At 34.8% G+C, this 20679-nt stretch overlaps 2 protein-coding genes across 2 annotated transcripts in view; both read right to left on the reverse strand.

Annotated features, from left to right (window-relative positions):
* Positions 1-20679, reverse strand: part of LOC136308349 (ABC-type organic anion transporter ABCA8-like) — a 252820-nt gene that overhangs the window by 207864 nt on the left and 24277 nt on the right. The window lies entirely within an intron of this gene.
* LOC136308347 (ABC-type organic anion transporter ABCA8-like) overlaps positions 1-20679 on the reverse strand; it is a 132607-nt gene that overhangs the window by 87633 nt on the left and 24295 nt on the right. The window contains exons 5-17 of the mRNA XM_066235684.1: positions 18053-18168; positions 17225-17451; positions 15482-15623; positions 14650-14835; positions 12926-13073; positions 12049-12217; positions 10203-10261; positions 8825-8935; positions 7853-8028; positions 7262-7381; positions 6883-7021; positions 6157-6247; positions 2602-2741 (exon numbers count right to left, since the gene is read on the reverse strand). Coding sequence (XP_066091781.1) covers positions 2602-2741; positions 6157-6247; positions 6883-7021; positions 7262-7381; positions 7853-8028; positions 8825-8935; positions 10203-10261; positions 12049-12217; positions 12926-13073; positions 14650-14835; positions 15482-15623; positions 17225-17451; positions 18053-18168 — 1824 coding nt within the window. The remainder of the gene's footprint in view (positions 1-2601; positions 2742-6156; positions 6248-6882; positions 7022-7261; positions 7382-7852; positions 8029-8824; positions 8936-10202; positions 10262-12048; positions 12218-12925; positions 13074-14649; positions 14836-15481; positions 15624-17224; positions 17452-18052; positions 18169-20679) is intronic.

The following is a 20679-nucleotide window of genomic DNA, read 5'->3' on the forward strand; positions in this document are numbered from 1 at the left end:
CTCTCTTCATTCCTGTCTCTCTGTCCCTATCTATCCCTCTCTCTGACTCTCTCTCTGTGACTGTAAAAAAAAAGAATGTGAAATAAATTGACTCATACAGTATGTAAACTTTTAGGATTGACTTTTACTACTGAGTCTGATTTCTGAGTATTCATTCAGGTTGTTGCATATAAAAGTTACTAGCCCCTTGCTTTTTACTGTTGAGTGATGTTGCTCATTACAGATGTACACTATTTAATCAATCACTCATTAAGAGCAACTTAGTTGTTTCAGGGTTGCCTATTCCAAATAAAACTGGTATATACACTTATTTACAGGTTTTCATGTGAGCATGTTTTCATATCTTCAGGATAAAAGCTCAGTGTGCAGTTACTTGGTTGAATGGTAGCTGCAGATTTTCTGTTTCAAGAAACTGCCAACTGTTTTCCAGAGTCATGGTACTTGTTTATATTCCCAACAGCCATGTATGAGTGATAAATTTTCTACACCTCCTCATCAGAATTAATTCGTTCTGGCTATCTGGCTATCACGCTGCCATACTATACAATCTTGATTACTATAATTGACATTATGTCATAGCTCATGCCCCTGGCTCATTACGCAGAGACCTGGCAAAAGCTACAGTTGTCTGCTTCTCCTCAGGGAGCCAAAGAGTCCACGAAGGCCCTTAACATCTCTGCCTAGGCTGATGGGTGAAGATCTCCTGCACAAAGCCAGTCTATAAGACTGAGAGAGGTGCCTATTCTATCTAACATGCATACGTCAACATAAACTGTCAAGATAATAAAAATTTATCAGTCAAAAATGTTCCAAACAAAGGAACAAGATAAGTGCTCTGAAACTGACCCTGATGTAATGAAGCTGTATTATTTATCTAAAGAAGAATTCAAAACAGCTCTTTAAAGTATACTGTTTGGTACTGGCCCGAAATACCCAGAGTTACCACAAAAGATTTGTCAAGAGAACAAGAATTCTCATGGGATTGTTTAACATAACATTTAAGAAAGAGGTTTTCAACCATTTGTGTTCATGCACAATTATGAATAATAGAATATTCGGCTATATTTTTGAACAGAATGAAGAACTAAAAAAGCTTTCTAAAATGCCCAGAAAACTGGAAAGCCACATGCAAAAGAATGAAACTCGACTACAGCCTGTCCCCGTGTACTAAAATTAATTCAAAATGAATCAAAGACCTAAATATAAGATCTGAAACAATAAAGTACATAGAAGAAGACATAGGTACTAAACTCATGGATCTGGGTTTTAAAGAACATTTTATGAACTTGACTCCAATGGCAAGAGAAGTGAAGGCAAAGATAAATGAATGGGACTACATCAGAATTAAAAGTTTTTGCTCAGCAAGAGAAACTGATATCAAAATAAACAGAAAGCCAACTAAATGGGAACTGATATTTTCAAACGACAGCTCAGATAAGGGCCTAATATCCAAAATTTACAAAGAACTCATAAAATTCAACAACAAACAAACAAACAATCCAATAAAAAAATGGGAAGAGGACATGAACAGACACTTCTCCCAGGAAGAAATACAAATGGCCAACAGATATATGAAAAGATGCTCAGCTTCATTAGTTATTAGAGAAATGCAGATCAAAACTACAATGAGATACCACCTCACCCCTGTTAGATTAGCTATTATCAACAAGACGGGTAATAACAAATGTTGGAGAGGCTGTGGAGAAAAAGGAACCCTCATACACTGTTGGTGGGAATGTAAAGTAGTACAACCACTATGGAGGAAAGTATGGTGGTTCCTCAAAAAACTGCAAATAGAACTACCTTATGACCCAGCAATCCCTCTACTGGGTATATACCCCAAAACCTCAGAATCATTGATACGTAAAGACACATGTAGCCCCATGTTCATAGCAGCACTGTTCACAGTGGCCAAGACATGGAAACAACCAAAAAGCCCTTCAATAGAAGATTGGATAAAGAAGATGTGGCACATATACACTATGGAATACTACTCAGCCATAAGAAATGATGACATTAGATCATTTATAGCAAAATGGTGGGATCTTGATAACATTATACGGAGTGAAATAAGTAAATCAGAAAAAAACAAGAACTACATGATTCCATACATTGGTGGAACATAAAAACGAGACTAAGAGACATGGACAAGAGTGTGGTGGTTACCAGGGGTGGGGGGAGGGAGGACATGGGAGGGAGGGAGGGAGAGATTTAGGGGGAGGGGGAGGGGCACAGAGAAAACTAGATAGAGGGTGACGGAGGACAATCTGACTCTGGGCGAGGGGTATGCAACATAATTTAATGAGAAGATAACCTAGACATGTTTTCTTTGAATATATGTACCCTGAATTATTAATGTCATCCCATTAACATTAATAAAAATTTATTAAAAAAAAGATTAAATCTAAAATGCCCAGGAATAATACAACAATTAGAATATAATATTTTCCACTGTTGGTAAAATAATCTAGTTATTGTACATCGTGTGTTAAATACCTGAGCACATGGTAAGTTCTCAATGTTAGTTGTAATAATAATCACTGATATTATTATTATGAAAAACATTTATGTATTTCATTCTGTGATTTTCATGCACATTACCTGGGAATTTATTTGTTCTTTCCAAGGGCAACATGTAGACAAGTTTTCTTTCACTTTCTGCTGATAATTTGGCATCAGGGATGTGCTGTGTAACGAGGGATGTTATTTTTTCTTTAACACACTTTTCAGTTACCTGCAAACTGGTGTTAAAAAAAAATACATGCTATTTGACATCATCTACAATTGCATAAAAATATCAAATAAAATCTTGTCTCTATGAGACAAGAAAATATTAAATAAAATCTAATCCTAGAAAAGGTCATCCAAACATAAAATAAGAGGAAAATAAAAATCAGATTAAAGACATGTAATTAGGGAAAGCAAAGAGTGAACTAAACAGAATTACTGGTCAGGTTATTCAGGGATGATTCCCAGAGAAAATCAATATTGATTTAGGTCCTTAAGGGGAGAAGAGCTACAGAGTACAGATATCAGGGACACAATACCGTAACATCAGGACTATATGAGGTGGACAATGTTTTAAATTTTTCCAAGGGAGTTAATATGGCTATATATGATTGTTGTATTAGGCAAAAACAAGAGGCTTTCAAATGCATGCACACAAACAAATTCAGGTATTCAATTTAGCCATCTAATGAAAATTTGTTAAATTCTCAGTATGTTACAGAAATTATCCTAAATGCTGAGAGTACAATGGTGAATAAAACAACATTGTCCTGCTTGTATGAAGATTAATTTCTAATGGAAGAGACAGAAAGAATAGAAGTAAACAAATGGATAAGCAAAATACTTACCAATAGTGTTAAGTGCTATGAAGGAAACAAGGTTATAGATAGGAACTAATCATGGATAAATGTGGGTTCTGAACAGTAGGATTGCTAATTTCCCTCTTTCTACCTAGTGCTAACTTTACAACTTTGACGAAGTAAAAAGTATGATGGAGAAATCACTCTACACATGTCAAAAGACCAATGTAAAAAAACTCTATTTATCAAGGATTTAATGTATATAATAGATGGAATACAGTAATGACTTCGTAACTTGGTTTTGTCATTTGAAATGTGTTACTTACGGATCTGAACAACTTCCTCATTAGTAAAGTGGAATAATGATTGCTAATATCTAGGGTTCTACTAAGTGAATATTAGTGATATCTGCACTTAACAATCTCTTCAAAATTATAGTTATTTTATTTGATCAAATTCTTGACTAAATCTGTTTATCATAAATATTTTGAACATATAAGAAAAATGTCATTTTTAGAAGCAGTGGAATTCATTGAGGGAATGAAACAAAGAAATATACCATAAGTTTTCTCCAAGATGATTCTGTCAATTCATAAAAATTTTCCTGGCCCCTTGAAGGAGCTTGTGCTGAGCACTGGAGAGGAGCACATGAATAATAATATATATAGCTAGGAAGAGGAGGTCAGCAAACCTCTTCTGTAGAAAGCTAGATAGGAAATATATTAGGCTTTTCAGGCCAATAGATCTCTGTTGCAACTATTCAACACTGCCACTGTAACATGGGAGCAGCCCTTGGCCAATAGCTCAACTAATGGGAGTGGCTGTGCTCCAGCTTTACAAAAACAGGAAGTGGGCTGGACTTGGTTCACAAACCATAGTTTGCGGATCCTGATTCAGAAGGAGAAATAAAGAAATTACACAAATTATTGTCATGGAGACTCAGAAATTCGATGGAATCCCTGACCTAGCATTCTTTATTTTCAGAACATGCTGTTACCATTCAATGTGCCGGTCACCCTCTCTTTTATTTTTCCGTAACTTTTACTTGTAACTAAGAATTATTACTCCTACTTTGTAAGTGAGAAAACTGCGTTTCAGAGAATTCATTTAATTTCCCAAAATAGATGAAAAAAAGTACTTTACGAAATCAAGATACTGTGATAATACACAGGGATGTAAGATAGATAAAGCCATTAGAGGTGGCAGTGACGTAACTCTGTAGGACCTGAATAGGTCGAAATAGGCTCAAGAAAATTCCAGACTCAAGAAATAATTTCAAACAATGAAAAATGTCAGCCATAATATGGCATGTGGAAAGAACAATGAATATTTTATTTTAAATAATGGTTATTGAATTGAGTAATGGAAGTAATATTAGAGTAATGATAGTGAGCCACACCAACATTATTTGGTGTTGTAGTTTGGTACCTGGTAGATAAAATGAAATCATTGAAATTTTTTGTTTGCTTTGTCTTGTTTTTGCCATATAGACTTTTTTTTAAATTTTTAATATTTTTAGTTTTTAAAGTGTACCTACAACATAATTGATTATTCAAATGATGCAGTGATGTTTGCCTGAAATCTATGTACAGTTATTGATCATGTCATCCTGTTAAATTTAATTTTATATAAAAAATAAGGTTTAGATTATTTAAATGAGAGCTACAAGCAGATCAATTAATGTACCAATTTAAAAAATAATTTAAAATATGTATCCAGAGCCTGACTCATTGGTGACTCATTGGACAGAACATTGAACTGTGTCGTGGAGGACCCTGGTTCAAAACTCTGAGGTCATTGGCTTGAGTGCAGGCTCATTCAGCTTGAGCATGGGCTCACCAGCTACAGCATGTGGTTGCCTGTTTGAACATGGATCATAGACATGACAACATGGTCTCTGGCTTGAGACAAAGGTCATTGGCTTGAAGCCCAAGGTGACTGGCTTGAGCCAAAAGTCACTGGCTTGAGCAAGTGGTCACTCCCTCTGTGTAGCCCCCCATTCAAGGTATGTATGAGAAAGCAATCAATGAACAACTAAAGAGCTGCAACGAAATATTGATGTTTCTCATCTCTCTCTAACTTCATGTCTGTCTGTCCCTCTCTCTGACTCTCTCTGTTTTCATAGTAAAAAAAATGGATCTTGGTAAAGAGCTTTAAAATTAAAACTATCTAAGTTCAATTCTTGATTTTACCATTATTAACTTCGAGGGTCTATAGTTTCTTCTGTAGTGTAAAAGTAACAACAGTTCCAGCCTCATAAAGTAAAAGATTTAAATACAATAATCTCATGTAAATATTCTCTATTATTCCATAAATGACAGCTAGGATATGCTACTTTTAAAAATAGTGATAAAAATGAAATGAAAATGGTGGAAAGGAGAGAAAGAACAGAAAGATGAGAAGGGGCTAGGAGAAAGAGAAGAAACAGGGAGCTTACTTGGGAGAATTTGTCAAACCCTGGGTGAGAGCTGATGAGGCTGTGAAATGCAATGTCAGTTGAGAAAGTTTCCTTCATACATACCTTTCTTACCAAGTAATGTATTGTGGGTATATTTTCTATCACATTTATTGAAACATTTTGTTAAGTTATCTTACATTCTTGCTCTCTAAATCTATCAATTAATAGCTCTCATATACTCATAGTTACTCCATATTTCTATATCTATATATCTCTATCTTCCAGATATATCACCATGTATATATTTGTGCATATGTATATGTGCACATCTGTGTATAATAATAACTCATTGCTATTTTAACAATATAAGTGTGTTGTTATGTGTTCCTTCAGGTATCATGCTTTTCTCTAGCCCATTTCTCATTCTCTCGCCTCCTTGAGTGGCTCTACCTTAAATGATATCCAATCCCCCATTTCTTCTTTAGAAACAGTGATGAGCCTGCACACTTCAGCTTTCCTTTGGAGAGAAACACTTTCCGATCTGAAAGGGAACAAACAAAGAAGAAAGTTTGTTAAGAAGTTGCCCAAGAAAAGACAGGTCATTGTCTACAAATACATTCTCTCTCTCTCTCTCTCTCTCTCTCTCTCTTTGTACTATTCAAAACTAATTCAGAAAGGTCTACATTTTCAAACATAGGGCATCATAAATACTCATTGAAATAGACACATTAGAATCTTATTTATATACTTCAGGCTGTTGTTTTTTCTTCCAACGAGGCAGAGATGCTACGTAAATATATCTTCAAAGATACAGAATAATAACATTATATATATTAATGGGTCACACATCAACATTGTATGAATATTTCAAGCTGATTTACTTCAATTTTGAGTAAAAGGATTAATGCCTTTGAATATAGACTTAACTTACTTTGAAATAAGTAAGTTCATTGGCAGATCATGTCCCTATGTAATCAAATGATATAAAATTTTAGAAGCTCCATGACAATAGTTGGGAGCTTGACTCAGGGGCCCAGTTCATATTGTCACCAGCTTTTCAAATGGTCAAATACTGCAAGATGACAGGGTTAGAAAATATAGCTGCTCAGCATATTATCCATATTTCTCAAATCTCATAAAGTTTTCATCAGATACTTAAAGGAAACCATGAATTACCAGCCAGGATGTCAGCCTCATCCATGAACTGGGTACTGAAGAGGATCACACGGTTCCTTTCCCGCTCCTTCAGAAAGTTCCACACTCGATGTCTGGAAAAGGGATCCAATCCAGCAGTTGGCTCATCCAGTAGGAAAATCTACAGAGGAGGGGTGTATATGAATCAGTTTTTCAATAAGGTATATAGTTCTTCCAGAAAACATGTGGAAACCATACTATTTATATTTCAAAGTACAGGGTGGGGAGGATTCTATTCTTATATTTAATGTTCCATCATAAATATTTTATCACAGAAATTCTTTGTAAGAAAAACATTTGAATTAGTACCAAAAGTTTCATTTAAAACTTTGAATCCATCTCTAAATTTTGTATGACTTACTGGAGGATCTCCTAAAAAGGCAATGCCCAAGGTGAGTTTTCTTTTCTGTCCGCCACTTAAGTTTTGAGCAAGGATGTTTTGAACATTTTTCATTTCCAATTCCAGCAAAATTCTTTGTATCTAACCAAATGACAACATTGGTGTCAAAAACCAAGATTCCATTTTTTATATTTTTTTAATTTTAAATTTATAAATACAAGGTTGTAAAGTGTAATAGTTAAAAGCATAGATACTGAGCGAGACTAACTAGATTTGAACACCACTCCACAGTAACTCATTGCATAGTCTTGGTCAAGTTACTTACTCTCTTGAACCTCAGTTTCTACATATATAACATGGGAATAATAATAGTACCTATCTCATAGAGTTGTTTTTGAAGAATACATGAATTATTATATTTAAACATATAGGTAATGATTGGCATATTTTAAATTATACATCGTGTTAGATATTATCTAAATTAGATATTTTGTCCAACTTTCATAGAATGTTTTAGCACAAAGATAATTTAGTGAAAGCATAAAAACTCAGTAGAAATAGAGTGAATGATCTCATTGTGACCAATATATCAGTGCTAATATATTTCTGTACCTCTTGTTCCACTTCCTGTGGAGGAATCCCTTTTATCTTAGCAAAGAGCCTGAGATTTTCTCTCACAGTGAGGAAGTCAAATTGTACATTGGCTTGTGGACAAACTCCAGTGAGCTTGCTGAGATTCTCTAGGTTAGTTGTTTCTGAAAGTTTATTATTATACACAGTGACAGAACCTACAACAAAGATGAAAAGTTAACATCAGATTATGCTTTAAGTTAAGATTTTTCTAAATGAGAATTATTATGTAATTTTTAATTACATTATGATTTTATTTTCAAGGGTTATAGAATTCAGGCATTAGGAGCTTCCATTTAAGTTGTTGATAGATGGGGGAAGGAAGGTCCATTCTGCAGCTGTTCCCATTAAGATATAGTCAATTTATCTACCTGTCACACTTAGGTGTGGCTGTATAATAAATGGAATTTTAGAAAATACAATATCATCAGAAGCTGGAAAGTTTCTCAGCCTTAGGATTGCCCTCTGTCTGTTTCTGAGATCATGGGCATCACCAAGTAAAGGACCATGACCTAGCCTCCTGGAGGGTGAAAGGCCATGTAGTAAGAAAGGTGCTATGGTCCCTACTGGAGTCCCATATATGTGAGTGAGGCTATGCTACAGTGCCTAGCCACAGCCTCTTTAGTTAGAAACACTGCCAGGCAACCCATAAAACCATAAGAAATAAACAAAAATTTCTATTTTAAGCCATTGGTTTTGGGGATGCTTATTATTCAGCAAAGGCTAACTGATACAAGTTGAAATGCCAAATGGTACCTAATAACCATGAAAATAATGATCATGAAATATTCAAATTCCATATACACCAATTCAGTACTGTTTACCTTTATAGAACAATACTATAAATTAACTTCTATTTTTCACTGGTAATCTGTGTTTGTGATTAAAGATCAGAATTTAATATTATAAGCTAATTTATTTGCCAACTTGACATTGGGGAAAAAACCCTCTTACCTTTGGTGGGAACAGATAACCCACTAAGAATGTTTAATAGTGTTGATTTTCCTGCTCCACTGTGACCGAGTATTGCAGTGATTTGGCCTTCATATATGTCAAATACCATATCTAAGAAAAAACGATTAGTAAAGAAGAAAAGAGGTAAGAATTACAAAAGAAAAGAAGCCATAAATTTATTGTTGAGCTAAAATTTGTCTTTTTATTTACAAGAATGGCTGTGTTTTGTGAAAATGAACGTACTAGGTTTTAAACTCAAAATAAAAAAAATATGCATTTTATAAATTTATGCATTGATCTTCCTTTGAGATTTTGAAATTACTTTTTTTAAAGCCAGGAAACATGCCTTATACTGCTAGGTTCATTGACACGGTCTGGCATACAGTACATGAATGCTCATATTTATTGAATTGAAGAATGATTAATAGTTCCATAAATTGCTATGTGGACAAAAATCCTTTAATGTATATAATATTTTTGAACAAAATAAAAATAGCAATACCTAAAATAGCTTTGAAATTGCAAGATAAAAATTTAAGTTTGTAGTATACAACCTAGAATTGTCTTTAATTACCTCCATATGACACATTATATCCATCAAATACATATATAATTCTAAAACATACTCATTTTTTTTCACTTTTATGCTGAAGTGATGTGTTATAAATAAATTTATGTGGCTAAAAATTAATTTTAAAACTGAAAGACCAACAGTAATTGCTCACCAAACCAAAAAGAAAAAATGAAAGAACATTAATATCAATATAATCAAACTGCCTTTTGACCCAGGCATCCCACTTTTAGGAATATACCCCCAAAACACCATAGAACGGTTCCAGAATGAGAAATGCACCCCCATGTTTATAGCAGCATTGTTCACAATAGTGAAGATCTGGAAACAACCCAAGTGTCCGTCAGAGGACAAGTGGATTAAAAAACTTTGGTACATATATACTATGGAATACTACTCAGCCATAAGAAATTATGACATCAGATCATTTACAATAACATGGATGGACCTTGATAACCTTATACGGAGTGAAATAAATAAATCAGAAAAAAATAAGAACTATATGAACCCATGCATAGATGGGACATAAAAATGAGACTCAGAGACATGGACAAGAGTGTGATAGTAACAGGGGGTTGGGGAAGAGGGAGGGGCCCAAAGAAAACCAGATAGAAGGTGACAGAAGACAATTTGACTTTGGGTGAGGGGTATGCAGCATAATCAAAAGTCAAAATAATCTGGAGATGTTTTCTCTCAACATATGTACCCTGATTTATCAATGTCACTGCATTAAAATTAATAAAAATAAGATAAAAAACAAACAAAAAATCCAAAAAATATATAATAAGAAATTTATTATTTGTTTACCTTTCAGAGCTACTATTTTATCAGGCTTTCCTTTATATTCTTTTGTAACCTGTTTGATTCTGAAAGAAAAAGAAGAGACTTCAGGTTATGACAATTATATTTACTCGGTAATTCTAGGCTTAATTGATGTGATGGATGGATCTTCCCAGCAATGTATAGGAAGATAGTGGATTTAACTCCTGTGCAGTCATGCTTGTGTCAGAGTATCAGCTAGAATATTTCTTCATAGTCTTTGCTTCACATTATCTTCATCTGCAAAGCTTTATAATTTACCTATGCTTGGAACACATCACCAGAACTAATGATTTCAACAATTGAGGTACAACCTGACATTAGTATGGAGAACCAGAATTATCTCTATAAAGCCAAAGAAGCCAGGCCAAGAATCAGCATGGGCATCCACTACAGAAGGTCCATTGTGAACTACTGATAAACATATTTTAAGAAAAGAAAAGGATGGCAAAAAATTAATTGAAATTTTCATTTTTTATATTTATTTTTAATTTTAGAGACAGAGGTTGAGATAGAGAGAGAAACATTTATTGTTGTTCCACTGAATTATTCATTTATCAGTTGATTCTTGTATGTGTCCTGACCCAGGATTGGAGATATCTTTTGTTAACTTGAGTCAAGGTCAGGTGGAGTAACAGAGAGAGGCTAAGATAATTAATAGTGAGAGCATGGGTTTTGCAATAATACCTAATGAGCTCATCCTATCTGTAACATCTAGTAGCTCTGTTACCTTAACCAGTGCACTGATTTCAGTAAGCTTCAGGTTTTGCAACCTGAACACTATGAGAGCTTTAAGGTTGTGCTAAAAGATGAGTAAAATATTTCATCTTGCGTGCATAGTGCTTGGTTCCAGGGAAATAATCATAAACATAAGATGGTATTGGTTTGATTATGATGACTATGGTAATAGGAATGGACTTAACATGCTGGGTGCTATTACAGATCTGGAATCTTAGGTATTTTATCCAGGATATATACACTACAGAAACTGAATCACATTTATGTTTCTTATTTTTTATCTATTTATTAAAAACTCAGGTTCCATTAACCATGAACTGTGTAGATTTTTCCATTTCTGTTTTAATCTCATTTTATCAGCATTCTGTAGTACTTAGAGTTGGGTGAAGTGATAAAGAGGTAAATAAATGCAAAGACACCTCAAATAAAGTCATTACTCTGAGCTGATCTACTAGAGATTAAACAAGGCTTAGGTCATAGGACAAATATAAGTATGGAAGCTTAATATGAAACAGATTAAAATTTAAAAATGAATTGGTTATAGAAGCTTAGTAAGCTGCAGTAATGAGACAGTTCACACAGGACTGATATATGCTTGCCATGGATGGATGAACAATATTTGCATAGTCTGAGATGTTGATGTTTCTTTTTATGTTTTTATTTGGAAATAAAAGTTACCAACATGAAACAAAACACATTCTAAAAGGCACATCTTCCTCAATTCCCTTTGTGACTATTTCTAGGTCTTTTCTTCCTTCCTCTTTCCTACTCTTTCATCCTCTTTGAAAAGGCAATAAATAGAAAAGAGAAGTTTTAAAAGACTGAGATAAAAATGAAAAGTGTAATCAATGAGGTGAATAAATGAATCCAGGTGAAGAAATGAGTGAGGTTGAGACTAAGTATAGAGAAGACAAACAACTGAGAAAAGAATCAGAATCCAGACAGGGATTTTGTAGAATTCCATTTTGGGGTGAAAATTTCAGTTTTTGTCTAATGTAACTGTCAACAATATAAGACGATAAAGGGTAAAAAATTTTTTTTTTCAATTTGAAGTACAAAGTGATGGATGTAGCATACCAACATGCATCCTTGTTACCTGATGGCTTCTTTCCCATGGAATTCTGGAGACATTGGTTCAAAAGAGTCATTAGATGAAAGATTGAAATCTGTTTCATTTTCAAGGGCCACATGATCTGCATTCTGTTGTCGTGACCAAATGGAGGGCTTCAGGAAAAACAAGGGTGAATATTGACGTCCATCTTCACCTAATGGCCAAGAGACAATTGCTGGGTTAGCCACCATGGCAAAGGCGAGAATCACCCTAATGCAACATAGCAATGCAAACTTGTGCCAATAAACCTGTACACATGGTAGACACAGGGAAATACATGCTTTGCTATGTAAAGCTTTATAAGGAAAAAAAAATTACTAAGATGTCTCTCTGTTATAATAATTGTTCCTGTAGGAAGATCTGAAGTAGTGACTTTAAAAAAAATTGGAGGAACTTAAATAACTGTTATGATCCATTTAATCTCAAGGAAGCCATATATTGTAATACAATGCAAGATATGTCGGGCATGCTGAATTTTATCTAAGAGTCCAGGTGTCATTACACTGGCAAAGGAGAAAGAAATTGAGAAGTGACTATTAAATATATAAAACAAATATTCTAAGAGAATACAGAATAAAATTTGGCAAAAATAATAAACATATTTTAAGAAAAGGAGAGGATGGCAAAAAAATTTATTGAAATTTTCATTTTTTTACATTTATTATTAATTTTAGAGACAGAGATTGAGATAGAGAGAGAAACATTTATTGTTGTTCCACTGAATTATGCATTTATTGGTTGATTCTTGTATGTGTCCTGACCCAGGATTGAACCCATAACCTTGGCATATGAAGACAACACTTTAATTGACTGAGATATCCAGCTAAGGCTGATGTTTGATATTAGTCATATCACTACTCACGTGGCAAAATTTTTTCAAAATAAATCATCAATGCCAGATAGAGGAAAATATCAAAAGCCAACATAAAATGTGTTCCTATTATTTGACTTGAGTAGTTCTTTGGATCAGGAAATGCATTCGAATTTATATCATAGTCCACACGTAAAAGCTGAAAATGAAAGAGTAGGTAATTAAAGGAAGTTAGGTTTATAATAAATTTTAAGCAGTTTTAGCATAAAAATAAAATACCATATTTCGTCATGTATAAGATGCTCCCATGTATAAGTCACACCTTAATTTTGAGGTCTGAAATTTGAAAAATTATATTACATAAAGTTATTAAACTCAAGTTTTATTGATCATAAAATTCATACAACTCTTCATCACTGTCAGAAGTCACATCTCTTAGCTTGTCCTCATCTGTTTTTGATGATGAATCATTGTATTCAACAATGAGCACAAAGACAAGCTCAAACAAGTGGGAAATGCAAGTAAAAACATCAACAACCACCATATAAAATGAACCCAGTTTTAAGACCTCAAATGTTTCCATAAAAGTTGCATCTTATACATGGGGATGTACGGTAGTTATTCTTTGCCCCATACCAAAATACAAATTAGAATAAGACTGCCTGCTTTACAATTCTAAAATCTATTGGAAAGATGTGCATGTGACCAACTATAATGTAATTTACTAACTGCAATGATTTAAAATATGTTCCAAATAAAATGGGAGCACTAAGAGGAAGTGGGGAAGTGTGTGAAAAGACAACATTTGAGCTCAGCCTTAGCTAACTTCTTATCAAATGGAACATGGGAAAAAGGAGTGGTCTCCTTGGAAATAGCTCCTGAGAGAGAATTTATGCTCTTGGAGAGATCACTGGTGCATTTAAGAAGAATGAGTGGCAGAAGTGGGCTGGTCTATATTGTTCAAGCTAATGAGTAGTTTGTAATTAACACTTCTTTAATAATGGATATGTAATGATTGACATTATCATTTCCTAGGAGGAAAGGCAAAGTAAGTTCAGTGTGAGAATCAGATAAAGAGAACCGACATTTTATGAACAAAAATATAATTTAGTATTCAATACATATTCAAGGTGCTTTTAACTTTGAATTTTCTTTCTTACTTTATGGTTTTTATAATCATGGGAGCTATTAAATTAGTAAATCAAATTATGAACTGGAAGAGTTATTTAGTTTAGATTTGTAGCATCATGTTCATATTTAATTAGTAGCCAAAGAAAACATCGTAAATAATTACATGTTGGCCTTCCATTTTTCACTCACCCTTCGACGTATTTTGTGGGGCTAAATACTTCCAAAGCTTTTAAAATCTCACAATATATTTACTAGGATTCTAAACCTTATAATGCTGACTATAGAAATGATTGTAGATAATTAAATTCCAAAGAAGAGAAAAACATAGGTTAATATATAGCAAAACAATAGTTCATTATTTTTTAAGTAGAGTTTATTTTATTTTATAGTCTCACAGTCTGAGATTAAATTACTCTTATTCCTCCATGTTTAGAACATTAGAATTGTAGTGTTTAAAGTAATTATTCCATCTAATCTCACCAGGATGTTGTTTGTAGACACTTATCTATGATTGCATAGCAAATGTAACCAAAATTTAACATGCTGGTATTGTATTTTAATTAAGGAAATAATGTAATATAAAAAAAAAATTCCAGAGAGGATAGTTCTGAAACATCATTCACAGCAGTTAGATGGTTTCTCACCTGGGCCATTCCAAGCGTGAAGGCAAAGGGGCTAAAGAAACCTAATATCCATTCCAGGGACACAGGAAGGTGCCTGTACAATACCGTGAATCCTAGACTTCCCCAAAAGACAGTGAGAAGAAACACGACCAGGCCAGTGAGAAAAGATTTCTTTATCAGGACACTCATTAGAAAAGCCAAAGCTATCTAAAATGAGAGAAGATGCATTTTGTTTATGTTTCTCCACAAGTTATTCCTAGCATAATAAAGTAAAAAAATTGAATATACAAAATTAAGTTATATTATTTGTCTATGTATAAAAACAAAATGATGGTCTGAAATTTACAAAACAAATTGCAGTATAAAACATTCCAACTCAGATACCAGTCTAGAGAGTTTTCTTTTAGCAAGATAGATAGACCAGAAGAGAGATGAGAAGCATCAACTTGAAGTTTCCGCACTTTAGCTATTCATTGATTACATTCTCATATGTGCATTGACAGGAAGATCCAGCTGAATCAGTGACACCTTACTCAAGAAAGTGACCTTGAGTTTCAAGCCATTGACCTTTGGGTTCAAGCCAGCATCCATGAGGTTATGTCTATGGTCCCATGCTCAAGTGGGCTGACCCTTGTTTAATCTGGTGAGCTTGCACTCAAGCTGGGTCCTTGGGGTTTTGAAACTGGGTCCACAACTACACAAGTTGATGCTCTATTCACTATCCGACTGCCTGGTCAGGCTCTACAGACTTTCTCTGAAGAAAAGGAATATACAGAATAATAATCTCCTTGAAAACCAACCCTTGATTCTTAGGGCAAGAGTCAGCAGGAAAATATTTAATTCACCTACTCACCAAAGACAATCCATACAGTAGAAAGAGGGTGAAGACCACCATGAAACTAGTTTGAATTACAAACTGGGCACTGATTACAACACATGTCAAGAGAAGGGCAGCAATGAAGATGAAACCAGCATAGAGCAAACCCCAGGAGAGCCTAATGTGGAAACAAAATGTTATTTTAGCATTTCATTTTCAATGGGAAAGACCTGACTGTGGATTCTGATGTCACTGATTCAGTTATTTCAATCACACATTCATTCATTCAGCTGATATTTATTCAGTGGTTAGGATATATAAATAATAGTAAAATTATTTTAAAATGGTTTTTAAAAAATTAAGAATACTCTCGTAAAAGTAATTACAGAAATACACACACATTATTATGAAAACAGATAAAAATAGGGTTCTAGTCTAATAGCCTTTGGTTGTACATTTTCTCTGCAGCATTCTTACTCTGTGACCTCAAAGGCACTCTGTAACCCCTCTAAGTCCTCTTATTGCTCTGGATGTTTGGAATAATACTATTGTAAAAATACACAGTCATGTCTGTGTAGGACCCTGTCCTATTATGTGATAACTTCTCATTGAACCTCTGATTCTTTCTCTTCTGTGGGGATGAGGACATGATGATTTTCCTTGGATTAAAAATTTCTTTCTCTGTGTAATTCTGCTACTTTTCTCTTTTTCCAATAGCTGTTTTCTCGTTCTTTGGGCCTGTCCATCACAGAGTCTACATACCTGTCTATGACTATATTCATTTTCTGTTAAACTAGAATAGTTTACTTTTCTTTATTAAATTAATTTACCTTGTTTTCTAATAATATTTGGAGAGTGTGATGAACTAATATTAAAAATAAAAACAAAACATCAGTTGAACCAACGGAATCATGGTGACACACTTAGCTGTGACTCTGTACTGGAGAATGTTTTATACACTCAGAAAATATTAAATCACTTTATTCTCACAATAGCACAATGCAGAAATACCATTACATTCCCCATTTTACAGACAAAGAACCTACTGAACATGAGTGCTAAGCAACTACATTTCAAGTTCAGACATTCTGGCTCTACAGTCTTTAGATTTTCCTGTTTGGCTGTACTTCCTTTTATTGACTATTAATTCTGTAAAGAGGTCAATATTTAGTTGCATTTTCTTCCAGACTCCGAATTTGTTTACACATGCTTATTTCACCTGGCTTCCTAGGCTCTCTTATTTTACCTCCTTCTCACTATAAACATCATCTTTAAGCCCTTTCAGTCCATTCCTTACCAGTTCTCACACTGGACCTTGTCCATACTGGGTACCACTCAACCTCTGACATTTTAAGTCAAATTAACCCAACCTATATTAACCAATCTGTTCTGCCAATTTGCTCCTTCAAGTATATCTACCATCCCTGGTCTCCAAAAGAGCCTCTGATCTTTGACCTCATTTTCCCCTTTTGGTCTCCTCCTGCCCTATATTCCCCCTCCAGACCAGACAACAATGTCTGTCATTTCTACCACACTTTTCTCTGTGGATTCTGTAGCCATCCCCATTATCCCTGCTTTAAATTCACCCAGAAAACCCAGTCCTGTGTTCTTGCTTCAGTCAGAGATGTCTAATAACCCCAGCCATAGCCTGGCAAGCATAACTCTATGTTCAACCTATTGCATTCATAGGAAGAAGGTAGAAAATCATGAGATATGAATCAGGATGTTTTGAAGAAGTCCGCTTTTCCTGAGTCCCTACATGAACTGCACTTTACTTACCAGAATGCTGAATTCCGAAGACCCATCATCATCATCAAGCCCTTCATCCTCTTCCTCTCTCTTGTGACATTGTGAGAGGCATAGTAAACAAATGAGGAAAAGGAGATAATGAGGAAGAAAATGAATAAATCAGTGTTCATTCCATGTTGACTAACGTAGGGATGGATCTTCATAGTTTTTCCGGTAACTGCCATCAGTTCTTCCATCACTGAGTGGTTTGTTGTGATCTGTAGAAAGACAGTGATACCCATATTTGCATATTCATGAATGATCTCTTTGCCTAGGAACACCTCAGGGCCTGTGTGGACCTGATCTAGACCACTTTTCACTTCTGTGATCTTCCACTGGCCCGGGGAACCTCGCTTATAGGCTTGCTGAGCTGCACACACTTCCCAAAATTATCTGTGCATCTTAATGCCTCCTTGCTAATGGTCACTTGAAATGTCTATATGACATTATATTCTCAGCAAAACACCTTGCCTCATGCTTCTGTTTTAAGTGTCATTCCAATCAGGAGTTCTTCCATGGCATTCAAGGCCAACAAGGTTTGGCTTATTTACCTGTAAGGATTTTACTATACCTCTGTGATATATCTTCTTTTTTCATAATTTTTTATATGCCTGGCTTCCTGACAAGGTTTTCTTCTTCGAGGAGACAATTTTCCTCCTATTTATATACATATAAAGTCCTCGTGGCACATGGCAACTTAAGAAAGCTTTGTTGTAAATAAATGGGTGAGTAAAGAAAGAACAAGGCTTTATTTTCTTGTATGGAACGTTTGATGCCTCTAATACCGTTATTAGTCTTTATTGGACATTCTGTACTCACTTCTATAATTGCAGCATTAATGGCAGCTTGAAGAGACACAAAACCTTCTGTCCAGAATTCTGTTACCATGCACTGAACATATTCATATTCATCATATCCTGCTTCATAACATTGAACTTTAAAGGGAAAAAAATACGTAAGTATTATTATGGATTAGTTCAGTTCTGACTATAGCAAACGTAAGACCTTACAATGGCTTAATTACAACTGTTCTTATTTTGACTCAGAGTCTGCTAAAACATAAATTATAGTAATGATTCCTAAAGAGGAGGGGTCAGAGCACTCCTACAAAATGATAATCAAATTATAACACTCACATTAAGTTTTCTCACATTCATTTCTCTGCTTCTTTACCAATCAAGAATTCTGTTGAGATCTTAATTATGAATTCTGTATTGTGAAAGCAGTACCATTTTATGTGTTTCAAAAGTTAGCAGAGATTTATATGGATTGAAAAATGCTACTAAAATTTTTGCCTAACATTTGCTATAATGCTGGCCTAATAAGCAAATATATGTTTGGATGAGATGACCACCATGTTTACATTGTGTCAGAACATCTTTTGAAGAAGAACAAATATGCTTATAAAAAAAAAAAGGACTAAAGCCCTGGCCGGTTGGCTCAGGGGTAGAGCGTCAACCTGGCGTGCAGGGGGACCCGGGTTCGATTCTCGGCCAGGGCACATAGGAGAAGCGCCCATTTGCTTCTCCACCCCCCCTTCCTCTCTGTCTCTCTCTTCCCCTCTCGCAGCCAAGGCTCCATTGGAGCAAAGATGGCCCGGGCGCTGGGGATGGCTCCTTGGCCTCTGCCTCAGGCGCTAGAGTGGCTCTGGTCGGGGCTCTGGTCGGGGCAGAGCGATGCCCTGGAGGGGCAGAGCATCGCCCCCTGGTGGGCAGAGCGTCGCCCCTGGTGGGCGTGCCCGGTGGATCCCAGTCAGGCGCATGCAGGAGTCTGTCTGTCTCTCCCTGTTTCCAGCTTCAGAAAAATACAAAAAAAAAAAAAAGGCCTAAAAAAAAAGGCCTACAGGTCATTGAGTATTAAACTACATTAAAAAGATATTATTTAATATGACAAAAATTACATTGAGGAAGTAAATGTATGTCTCATTAAATTTTAAATATTAAGAAAATCATTTAAAAATAATTTACATATGCAAATGATATGACAGTATAATAAAAACATATATACATATGATCAAATTATACACACAAATGCACCATTTTAAACACCACTAGAACCCCGTCCGTGTACTGTCTATGATTTTTTTTAAGATTTTTTTTTATTAAATTTAATGCAGTGACATTGATAAATCAGGGTACATATGTTGAGAGAAAATATCTCTAGATCATTTTTACATTTGATTGTGCTGTATACCCCTTCCCCAAAGTTAAATTGTCTTCTGTCACCTTCTATACTGTCTATGATTTTATGCTTTCCTAGTCCCAAGCCCTACATAGCTACTTTCTTGAACTTTGTGTTTATATAGAGATGCCTTTAAACTTTTACTATGTGTACCTAAACTACATATATAACTTTAACATTTTTCAATTTTACTTAAATCCAATAAATCATTAAGTTCATTATGCCTCATGTTGCTTCTATTATTCTATAGTATGGTTTTGAAAATTATATAATGGCTCATTTTCTGTCTTATGATTGTATAGAATCATATTACAGGAATGTAATTAATTCTACCTATCCATGCTGAAATTTGTTTGGGTCCCCTTTTTCTTTTAACTATTGCCAAAAAGCAACAACAACAAAAAACTACAATTATGAAAATCCTTATCTGTGACTTCTTGTGAATATGGGTGTATCAGTTAGATAGTCTACCATATGTTACAGTAACAAACAAGTCTAAAATCTTCAATGGCTTATCACAGAAAAGGTCTATTTCTCACTCAGGCTACAAATTAAGCATAGATCTTAGGAAGAGGGGCTGGGGGGTCCTCTATTCCACATCAAACTAAGGGTCCTAAGATGATGGTGTTTCCTCCCACTAGTAGCTGGCACTACAATTTAGGTGTGACTACCTAGCTTGCAGAAGTAGGTGGGGAAATGTTCTAGAGAATTCCTGCCTGCTTTTCAAATTCTTGAGTCCAGGTATCTTGTTATAGTTACACAACTTAATTATTCCCTTCCCTCGGGAAGGAGAACAGAACAGGCTGCACGTCTTGAGCACAGGTGGGACCCTGTCACTAGTAGGATTCCTGTGACACTGGGTTGTTATCCACTTCTCAAATCAATTTTTGTGAAATTTAAACATTTTGTGATGTTGGCTTCTCTTTGCTACATATCCTGGTAAACACTCTGCATTGTTCTATTTACTGTCTGGTAAACGTGACACCACATGTGATTTCAAAGTTCATTTCCCTGATTGCTAAGGCCGGGAAGCGTCTTTCTGTGTGCTCCTTGCTGGGTGTTTCTCCTTTTATGACATTCTTACTTATATATTTTCATGATTCTCCTCTTTATACACTTTTACTTATTTACTCAAAGGAAGTCTTTACATATTTCAGAGATTAAATTTTGTTGGTTTTCTTTGTTGTTAACATCTCATTCCAAGACTTACTTTTATTTCTCATTAACTCTATGGTATCTTGTGATAAAGAGAATTCCTTCATTTG

The sequence above is a fragment of the Saccopteryx bilineata genome, chromosome 6 (assembly GCF_036850765.1).
Source record: "Saccopteryx bilineata isolate mSacBil1 chromosome 6, mSacBil1_pri_phased_curated, whole genome shotgun sequence".
NCBI lineage: Eukaryota > Metazoa > Chordata > Mammalia > Chiroptera > Emballonuridae > Saccopteryx > Saccopteryx bilineata.